This window comes from Perca flavescens, chromosome 15, assembly GCF_004354835.1.
Source record: "Perca flavescens isolate YP-PL-M2 chromosome 15, PFLA_1.0, whole genome shotgun sequence".
Taxonomy (NCBI): Eukaryota; Metazoa; Chordata; class Actinopteri; order Perciformes; family Percidae; genus Perca; species Perca flavescens.
The window spans coordinates 24,634,097-24,645,217 of NC_041345.1; the positions used below are offsets into that span (position 1 = coordinate 24,634,097).

Consider the following 11,121-nt stretch of genomic DNA (forward strand, 5'->3'; position numbering starts at 1 on the left):
GAAATAGGGTGTGATTTATTGATTAAATATTTTTTTTATTGTTTCCTTACTAGATCAGCGTTGAGAAGATAGGTATGTGAGACTAGTCTATGGGTAAATCCATATAAAATCTAATGCCATGATCCTACACACTCCGACTCAGTAGGTGGCGGTGTGCACCTTTAAAGTTGGTTTGCCATCCACCAATAAATCCATAGAAGCAGAAGACGAAGTAGAAGCAAAATGGCTAACGATGCTAACTCCCAGCAAAAGAATACGGTTGATTGCCAACCGCCATTAAAACACATAAAAGAAGAAGAAAACGAAACCATAACGACACATAAAAAATTAAAGGAGGTATGTCGAGTATGTGAGAAGCCTTTTACTGTTAAAAAAGACAAACATAATTTGATTATCGGTGCCCGAGAGGTGAAGCCTCCCTATACTTTAGCTCTGGAGGAGCTCACTGGACTCGTCGTTGAAACCACAGACGACCTATTAGCCGTATGTGGAGCTTGCAGAAATTTATTAAACCGATACCACAGAAGCTCATGTGAAGCGGAACGGATCGGTACGTTGGTCAAGTCAATGTCAGTGGCGCATACCAAAACAACTGCGACTGGGGGTCGAGCCAGAAAACGGAAATCAACTCCAACTGATGGCGGTGTGGGAAAAAAGCTCCACATCGAGAGTCTTGTGAGACGTCTGGGCTTTCCCAAGGTGCGTTCACAAGTTGTTGTGGTCCTGCAACTGTTGTAAAATAAGATTCGATACATATAGGCTAAATGTAGACTCCTACTGTCCTGCCATTGATAATCATGTTTCTGGATAACGTAAGCCAGCTATAAAGTTGTTTTCTATGACAACTTTTCTGTGACTTTCCTAATACAAAAGTTGTCCAGAGATTATATCGGCCGTCTCGATTTACCTACATCACCTCTTTGCCTAACGTTGCATGTAAAGATCTGAGAAGCAAAATTAGGGCTTGGGGAAAAAAAAAATCGATTTGATTTAATAATCGAGTTGGTAGGTCTCGATTCATATTTTTTTCGATTATCGATTAAAAAAACAAACTATTCACAGTATGTAAATGTAGTTACTTTTCCCATGTTATTGCAGTACACATACAATTTAAAAGAAAAGAAACACAACACATTAAATGTAGTTTGATATTACTTTATAGGTCTTCATACAAAAATAAAAACTTTTGCAACTAAAAACTGCAAAGTTTTGAGTTCGGTGTGAGTTTAGAGCATTGAAAGAGTGCGTTGGTTGACTGGCATGTTAAGTACTTTAGGTTGTTGTTCGTCCATGTCTTTAATGTTTATCTCTGGGTGATGGACAAACTAAACGAAAAAGAAAAACAAATACTTTTGGAATTCTATGAATCGATTTTGAATCGGTAGAGCTTGAATCGCTATACAAATGTGAATCGATATTTTTCCACACCCCTATTAAATTGCTACTAGACGATAGTCTAGGACTGACACAGTGCTGTGGCGATAGGTCTGGCATGGCAGCAAAACCATTGCAGCTCAAAATGGAATGCCATGGAAATTGGTATCAGCAGTCAAGGCCAAGTTGAAACGTGTTACTTGTCTTTCATTTTCTCTACTGTAGTCTTCTGGCTGTAGTCTAAAACCTGAGCCTCAGTCCCAGCCTCTACCTCAGCCAACGGCCCTGTCGTCTGATGATGGAGCAGTGAGGAAGACTCTTGTCACCATGACCCCAGCAGAACTTCCTCCACAGCCAGTTCTGGTTTGTAAACTTCACTTAAAATTAAACCCAAACCCCACCCAAATCAGTTGGCGGTGTCTGACTTAGTGCAGTGAGGTGTTATGCATTTCTTCTGGGAGATCGTACGCGCTCACCAAAGTTACATAGTGCAACATGAGTAACCGAGGCACCATTCTCCCTATTTCAAGTCAGTGTTTTTATTTTGCTTTTATGAATAGTTGCATATTGTTCATTTAATGGTAAAATGTAAGATAGTACATGGAAATCATTGAAGCGAACAGTTTCACAACACACAGTCAAGGCCAAGTTAAAATGTATTTTTTTTGTCTGTCATCTTCTCTACTGTAGTCTGCAGTCTGTAGTCTGAAACCTGGGCCACAGACTCTACCTCAGCCAACAGCCCTGTCATCTGATGATGGATCAGTGAGGAAGACTCTTGTTACTATAGCCCCAGCAGTACTGCATTCACAGCCAGTTCTGGTTTGTTAGCTTCACTTTAAAATGAACATTCAGTCATGATCTCTCACCACCAAGTCAGTTGAAGACACAGCCTAACTTATTTTATGGGTAACATTAGCAAGCAGCTAAAGACAAAGCCTAACTTAGCTTACGGGTAACATCAGGAAGCAGCTAAAGACACAGCCTTACTTTGCTTATGCGGAACATTAACAAGTAGCTAAAGACACAGCCTAACTTAGTTTATGGGTAATATTAGCAAGCAGCTAAAGACACAGCCTAACTTAGCTTATTGGTAATATTATCAAGCAGCTAAAGACACAGAATAACTTAGCTTACCGGTAACATTAGCAAGCACCTAAAGACACAGCCTAACTTAGCTTACGGGGAACATTAGCAAGCAGCTAAAGACACAGCCTAATTTAGTTTACGGGAACATTAGCAAGCAGGTAAAGAAACAGCCCAATTTAGCTTACGGTTACATTAGTAAGCAGCTAAAGACACAGCCTAACTTAGCTTACCGGTAACATTAGGAAGCAGCTAAAGACACAGCCTTACTTTGCTTATGCGGAACATTAACAAGTAGCTAAAGACACAGCCTAACTTAGTTTATGGGGAACATTAGCAAGCAGCTAAAGACACAGCCTAACTTAGCTTACGGTAACATCAGGAAGTAGCTAAAGACACAGCCTAACTTAGCTTATTGGTAATATTATCAAGCAGCTAAAGACACAGAATAACTTAGCTTACGGTAACATTAGCAAGCAGCTAAAGACACAGCCTTACTTAGCTTACGCGAACATTAACAAGCAGTTAAAGACACAGCCTAACTTAGCTTATGGGTTACATAAGCAAGCTTGCATGCATACATGCATACATGTGTGAAATTTAAGTAGGTAATATTTTCAAAACAAATGTAGGAAGAGAAGTATGCTAATGGTTATTCTCAAATTGCTACCAGACCATCTCAGTCTGTAGTCCCTGGCAGGTTGGGTTGGAATAGAAAACAGACAAGAAGTAAATAAACACAGAGAAAAAAAGCTTAAAAAAGCACATACAAAGCTTAAAAGCACATAAGCAAAGATACAAAATTTGTTAAAATTTTTTGTCTTTCATCTTCTCTACTGTAGTTGGCTGTCTGCAATCTGAAACCTGGGCCTCAGCCACAGCTTCAGCCACAGCCACAGCTTCAGCCTCAGCCACAGCTTCAGCCACAGCTTCAGCCACAGCCACAGCCACAGCCACAGCCACAGCCTCAGCCTCAGCTTCAGTCACAGCCACAGCTTCAGCCCCAGCTTCAGTCACAGCCACAGCCACAGCCTCAGCCACAGCCACAGCTTCAGAGACGGCCTCAGCCACAGCTTCAGAGACGGCCTCAGCCACAGCTTCAGTCACGGCCTCAGCCACAGCTTCAGCCCCGGCCTCTACCTCAGCTTCAGTCCCGGCCTCTACCTAAGCCAAATAGCCTGTCATCTGATGATAGCGCAGCGAGGAAGACTCTTGTCATCATACCCCCAGCACTGCATTCACAGCCCGTTCTGGTTTGTTAACTTCACTTTTTGTCATGACCTGCTCACCCATCATGTCAGTTGAAATACCAATAATTCCCATTACTTACATTCTTCTGCCTATGCTAAAATTCTTCTTTTGTAAACTGTAGGCAGCTGTGAGCCAGACAGCAAGAAATCCAACTGTTGAGACGAACTGTACCAGGCCCCAGGCCCAATCCCAGCTCCACCCGGAGTCCCAGCATGCACCTCAGCAAACTGTTGAGGGTTCTAATGATGAAGCAGTGAAAAAGAAACCTGCAACTACAGTTCCAGTAGTTTGGTCTGCAGATTCAGTTAAGGTGAGCAAACAGTTTCACCACACATGTAGAAATCTTGCCAAGAAATGTGCTAATAGTTATTCTTAAATGGCTACTAGATCATCCTAGTTCAAAATATAATGCCATGGAAATTGGTGTCTGCAGTCAAGGCCAAGTTAAAATGTGTTAATATTTCTTTCTTCTTTCTGTCTGTACTGTAATCGTCAGTCTGTAGTCTGAAACCTTGGTCTCAGCCACAGTATGTATGCATATGTTTGAGTATGGTGTATCCAGAAAACTTAAAGGTGCACTATGAGTTCCTACATGATTTCAGCGCAATTTCATTCTTGTCTCAAATCATAGGCATCTCTCCTTGATCCGCTAGCTGCCTGCCCCCTGAATACACTGTGAAAAATCCCGGTCTCGGGAGAAACACAGAGGTCGTAAACGTCAAACAAACACTAGGGGCACAGGCTGTGCACCAAAATACAACAAACCACTCCAGCCAATCACCGACAAGATGGTTGGGGGAGAGGGTGGGGTTAGTGACAGTTAGTCAGTTAGTCATGACAGTTACGGAAACATGGGGGAGGGGCAAGCTTTCTTTGATATTTACTTGGAACGTCAATAGAAGTGATGTCATGCAGGAATTCATAGTGCACCTTTAAATGCAAGAATTACATTGAGAAACAAATTTTCCAACAGTTTTTAATATAATAATTCAGACTGTGAAATATTTGCTGCCACCTACATATTTACTGCATACCCAGTCTCACTTTGTACAATTTGATCTCATGTGTCATTAACAAGTTTCACAAACACCAATAATACCTGTCACTTAAGTCCTTCTGCCTATGCTAAAATTCTTCTTTTTTGTAAACTGTAGGCAGCTGTGAGCCAGACAGGACGAAATCTAGCTGTTGAGGCAAGCTGTAGCAGGCCACAGCCCCAATCCCAGCTCAATCCGGTGTCCCAGCATGCACCTCAGCCAACTGTTCAGGCTTCTAATAATGAAGCAGTGAAGAAGAAACCTGCAACTACAGTCCCAGTAGTTTGGTCTGCAGATTCAGTTAAGGTGAGCCAACAGTTTCACCACACATGTAGAAGTCTTGCAGAGAATCTTGTCAAAAGTCTGACACTGACAGCAGTGGACAGAATCAGCGTGCCCTTAAATGACAAAAAAAAAGCACAGTAGAGACTCTCAGCATAGTTTTTATTTTTTTATTACATGACTATTCTGGTACACCTGCCAGTGTGGCGCATAAGAATGCTGTGGACCACGTAGGGAGGAGGTCAGGGTGGATGGGTGGGTTATAAAACAGAGCGCTGTAAAGCTGGGGAGCGGAGTTCCCTTCTAGGGGTGGGATCGGGCCGAATTTTTCTGTCCGAGCCCGGCCCGCGTCCGACAGAACCGTGACTGAACCCGGCTCGAGCCCGACAGGCATCAAGAGATTTATGTCCGAGCCCGACCCGGCACCGTTAAAATCAAATTTTTTTCTCATACTAATGACACATGTAGGCTACGTTTGTTTGTGTGGAAAGCCCGCTTTTATTGAGCAACTGTAAGGCACTCAGAAATTTCAACAGATGAGCGCATCAGCAGAGTGAGCGCGCACATGGGGCAACAAGCACACGTTAACACAGGCGCACACAATAGGCCCAATCATATAATTGAAATAAAATTAACATATGCCAAAGGCAGCAATGCTCGGCTGCTGTAGCCCAGGTGACTTACAAAGGTTATCCACATGCCGCTGGGTGGCGGAATTCCCAGTCCTCTTGCTATCATATTTTATGATAACTCCGCAACCCCTACATTGAACATAACCAACAGGTTCATCACTATCGGCCTTGACAACTATGTGGAAATATAGACTTCCATTGTTGCGCTCTGAGCGCTCAATGCGCTGCGGCATGCAGTCTGCCTGATATGCACGTGTTTCGTTGTCAATTAAAGCTATAAACACATTTCCGCAATTCTGCACTCAGGAAGACGGATGTTAGGTTAATATTTTAAATTTATTTTAATCACAAAAACAAACCTTTGCATCAAGTGAAACAGGCCCATTACATAATAAGCAGAAAACACGTGTTTGTTACCAGAGAGTGTTTAAATTCAAAGCACAATCTTTTTCCCAAACTTAATTGTTGTGCGTACATTTTTGTACAATATCGTACAAACCCGTTCATGAGAATGCGTTGAAAATGGCATATGTGGGGCCCTTGAAACATAAGTGCAATAATTAAAGCTAAAGTGCGTTGTTTCTGTCTCCCCCGTGAGGAATTCTAAGTAATGACAACAACATTATGATACAATCCTTCCATGACCGCGCGCCACCCCCACCCCTTCTCCACACAGTTGCTAGTAGCCAAGGAGGACACAGAGGTTTAAAAAAACATGGACTCTTCAGAAGAGGTAATTATCTTCACTTGAGTTTCTGCGTGCAAAATTTACCGGACATAGCCGTACTGAGAAATCCAGAGAGAGTTGTGTGCAGCTGATAGTCAAAATTAGCTTTGTAGCAACTCATTTGGCAATGGCTTGAATGTTACGGACGTTTATTAATATTTAATTGAGAAACAAATGTTCTTACATTTACTACCAAATAATTCAGACTGTGAAACATTTTCTGCCACTCAGAACATTTTGCTTATTCACTTTTTTTACTATATTTACTGAACGCTCTCCGTCTCACTTTGTACAATTTGATCTCATGTGTTGTTAACACGTAACACAAATACCAAAAATAGCTGTCACATCCTTCTGTCTATGCTGAAGTTCTTTTTTTGTAAACTGTAGGCAGCTGTGAGCCAGACAGCACGAAATCCAGCTGTGGATATGTGCTGTAGCAGGCCACAGCCCCAATCCCAGCTCCACCTGGAGTACCAGCATGCACCTCAACCAACTGTTCAGACTACTGATGATGAAGCAGCTGGCAAGAAACCTGCAACTACCATTCCAGTAGTTTGGTCTGCAGATTCAGTTAAGGTTAGCCTACAGTTTTACAACACCTGTAGAAACCCTGCCAAGTAATGAGCTAATAGATATTCTTAAATTGCAACAAGACCATCTCAGTTCAAAATAAAATGCCATGGAAATTGGTATTGACTGTCAAAGCCGAGTTAAAATGTGTTACCGTGTCATGTCTTTCATTTTCTCTACTATAGTCTGCCATCTGTAGTCTGAAACCTGGGTCTCAGCCCCAGCCTCTACCTCAGCCTACGGCCCTGTCGTCTGATGACGGAGCAGTGAGGAAGACTCTTGTTACCATGGCCCCAGCAGTACCGCATTCACAGCCAGTTCTGGTTTGTAAACTTCACTTTAAAATGAATATTCCATCATGACCTACTCCCCCACATATCAGTTAAAACTCTTAGTTTGTGTGTCTTCGTAACTAGGGCTTTACAGAATACCAATTTTTGGAGCCTCGACACTTCGGTACTTATAAACAGCAAATATTGGAAGCTTCAAATTGCCTGAAAACGACACTAGGCTGATGCAGTGTAACCATACAGACCCGTACAAACTCCTTCTCCGTTCTTGGCTGAGATGAAGGACATAGCGCTGCATAAGTTAGCCGACAAAACACCACAGCAAAAATTTCAGCCTGCATGCACGTTTTTTTTTCTCCAAAAAATTGATATTCAAATTCCAAAAATGAAAATCGCATACCTATCCATCGAACACATTTCTGAATATTCAAATCCAGCTCTACTCATAACACACATTGAGTTAGCGAGCAAACAAGTTGAAGCCAATAGATCTTTCTAGGGGTATAAATCCAAGTACCGTATTGTATCAATTCTTTGGAGAACGATGCGATATTGGAGAACGATGCGATATTTGCTGATATCACAAAATCTGCCACGATATGGTTTGATTCAATTCAGGGTCCTGGGATCGATACCAGACATTATCAATATGCCCATTTATAGATGACAACTCAAGAAGGATTTTACAATTTGATTACTAAACTCTTCTAGACATTTAAATGAAAAACAAGTTATTCTTTAAATAAAAAGAATAAACAGAAAGTGGGAGCAATTTTCACTTTGCATCGATGCTGTTGGATCATTAATCATTGAATTACTGTATACCAGATCCTTACAGCCCCACTTGTTTCTTTAGTGTTCTGAAAAGGGCAAAAACGAAGGGCTGTATGTTACGTAGACCCAAACCTCAAATGGAGCTTTGGCTGATATGGGGGTGAGTAGATGATGACAAGATATAAATCTAACTGTTCCTTTAATGGAAAGCTTAATCTTACTCAAGTCCCGTGCTGCAGTTCATTGTGATTCCACGTTTGGGAAAAATTAATTACACTCAGGAGAAGCATCTATGGGTAGCGCTGGTGTTTTTATTTTACAATAAGCACTTTGTGTTGATTAGATCAGTCTTTACTCTGCCTTTTTAAAATTATCCACGAATGTACTAACTCCGTAGACACTGCCATTAATTAATTAATAGCTGTTCTGTTTGCTTACAGTCTGCCTTAACAATCCAGGAATGTGTGACCAGGCTGGTCCAGACTGATCAGCTTCAGATGCAACCTACTGTCCAGACTTCTGCTGGCGGAGCCCCCGCCCTGAATTTACAACCACTGCTGGTTTGTATTATTTCATCCCCCTTCATAGTAACTCATTCATTTCCTTTTCAATTGAATCTAATTTGTCTTTTCAATCTACTTTAGCCCACACGTTAACCCTCATCCTACCAACATATTTAACATACAAGAACAAACTCCTGTAAGAAACCACCATCATGCAGCTTTTATCCCAATTACAATTAGGGTTGGGTACCAAACTCTGTACTTTTTAGGGTACCGACCAAATTACGTTGCAACTACAGAGGACAAAAACTAACATTACATCGCCTCTGCAGCTTGTTAGAGTCACAGTAAGTCACGGCAATGCCGGTAAAGCAGTCGCAAGTGTGGTTACACTTTTCAAACCTCCATGCAAACAACGTCCGCTGCGATAGAATATAAAGGAGAGCTGAAAGCTGTCGTAGTGCGTTTAAGCAGAGATGGGGACTTGAGACGCTATGCAGTGGCAGCAGCGCAAACTGTGAATCGTGATTGGACGACTCAAAAAGCTCCCTGATATGCGTTTGTCATGATTGGATGACTGGCTGTCAGTCCAACTCCTTGCTATGGCAACACGTAACATCAAAGATCCTACTAATATCTTGCCTCAATCTATCTCTAACCCTAAAAGAGCTGATACTACAGTAAAAAAGTGATTTGATTTGGGACTTGACTTCCCTTAACTAAGGACTCAACTTAACATAACCTGTGACTTGACTTGCCCCAAAGAAAATAACTTGTGACTTGGACCAAATGACTTGAGACTTAGTTGGGACTTGAGTAAAGATGACTTTGCCACAACACTGCGTTTAAGTTAACTTTAGACTTCCTCTAAAACAGACAGGTACAACAGGGTTATCTATGCCCTGGTAACAGACAAGGAGGTTGTAGGGCTAGGCAAGGCAACTTTTATTTCTTTTTTTGGTCCATAGGAACAAATTGCCTGACAGACTCATGAACAATTGGAATGATTGAATAAAGCACCTGTGAGCTATGACAAAAAAGTATTCCTCTGGGGTCTGCAGGTACCCGAAGTGGTAGGATGAGGGTTGATGTTACCATTTCCATGATAATAACAGAGTCTTCCTCCCTCTTATTTAGATTCAACTGGATGGCAGCTATACCACGACACAACCTGGTCAAAGCACACCGTCGCCTCTCCCTGCAACAACTAAAGCCGGGTCGTCGGGACGTGGTGCACCAACACCGTCTGCAAGCACAAAACCTCCAATGAAAAAGCAATCAAAGGTTTGTTATTAAAAGGAAATGCAGACACAACACTGAACATCCAATGTTGGACATGTAATGACAAGCAGTTATGGAAATCATGTGTCAATCTTTTGTTGGTGCTGAAAAAGAAAATGGTGACAGTCGTACAGCCTAATCATTGACACGTTTCCAATCCTTTGTTTTCAAAAAGGTCACCATAAGAACAGCAAAATCCCTAAAAAGTCGGATTGTCTGTGGACCCATGGAGAGGGTACTCCACCACATTGTTCAAGGAACTCTGCACAGAATCCCACACGCACTTCTGTCTGTCCCTGGAATGTTTGATTTTATGGTCCACGAGATGACTAATATTATCAGAAACGAGTGCAAGAAGCTAACAAGCCGGAAATTCACATCTATTCTCCGACGGACCAGCATCGAAGACCTAAAGAACTTTAAATGGATGAATGTTGTTGAAGAGTGGAGGACAAACGCACCGACCTTTCTCAAGTTTTTACAGTGCGCGAGCACTGTCTCCATTGAGCCCGCTACCGCTACTTCAAGAATACGCCCTAACCCCCCCAGAAGGATTAATAAATACCGATTACCAATGGCTGGGGCGATACTCCTGAACGCACGCTGCGAGTCAATGTCAGCACATATGTACACGAATGCTCTGGTTATGTGCCATAGTGGCTCAAGAAGACGTTTTAAATGGTTAAATCGAGTGGGTGTGTGCATAACTAGCGGGATGGCTCTTGCAAAGCTGAAAGCAATGGGACCGGCATGGGACAATAAAACCTTCTTCCAATGGACAGAGAATGTATGCAAAGACAGAGCATCAAAGGCGGCCTCTGAAGGAGCAGACGCAGCGTTCACTATACCGCCGATAGACACGGATTCAGATGAATCCCAGGCAAGTGAAAACATTAAAAATATGTTGTGTCGGTACACCACATGAAAACATTGTCAGTACTGTGTAACAACCTCTACTATATCTACTCAACCTGGTACGATGTCCTCACCATCGGACACAAAACAAAACTTGCCCGGATAATAAATTAGACTGGTAATATAATTGGCTCTCCCCAAGCCCCCCCTAACAGAACTCTACACCCGGAAAAAGTCAGTACAATCCAACCCCCATCCCCCCTAATCCCCAGCAGAGGTTTTTTAAAAAGTAACTAAGTAACTTTTATTCTGAGTTAATTTTGAGTAAAAAATTTTTTCTTTACTTTTTACTTGAATAAATGTTTATACCAGTAATTTTACTTGTACTTGACAATTCCGGCGCAAAATGAACCTAGGGGTTAATAACGTGTACCAAATCGACCATTCTCTAGGACA

The 11,121-nt window shown here is 42.0% G+C and overlaps 1 protein-coding gene across 1 annotated transcript; it reads left to right on the plus strand.

Annotated features, from left to right (window-relative positions):
- Window positions 1-207: 207 nt before the first annotated feature.
- On the plus strand, window positions 208-10,735 carry LOC114570196 (flocculation protein FLO11). The gene is made up of 11 exons (XM_028600450.1): window positions 208-699; window positions 1,600-1,737; window positions 2,065-2,196; window positions 3,303-3,713; window positions 3,833-4,021; window positions 4,866-5,054; window positions 6,780-6,968; window positions 7,148-7,285; window positions 8,467-8,586; window positions 9,667-9,813; window positions 9,986-10,735. Exons 1-11 carry the CDS (start codon window positions 223-225, stop codon window positions 10,733-10,735), a joined length of 2,880 nt encoding a protein of 959 aa, XP_028456251.1. The 5' UTR covers window positions 208-222.
- The last annotated feature ends 386 nt before the right edge of the window (window positions 10,736-11,121 follow it).

Excerpts from the sequence above, each read along its gene's own strand:
- LOC114570196 (XM_028600450.1), top strand. The coding sequence starts at position 223 with ATGGCTAACGATGCTAACTCCCAGCAAAAGAATACGGTTGATTGCCAA. Across the intron at positions 1,738-2,064 it reads TTCCTCCACAGCCAGTTCTG|TCTGCAGTCTGTAGTCTGAA; the intron begins GTTTGTAAACTT and ends TCTCTACTGTAG. Across the intron at positions 5,055-6,779 it reads GGTCTGCAGATTCAGTTAAG|GCAGCTGTGAGCCAGACAGC; the intron begins GTGAGCCAACAG and ends TGTAAACTGTAG.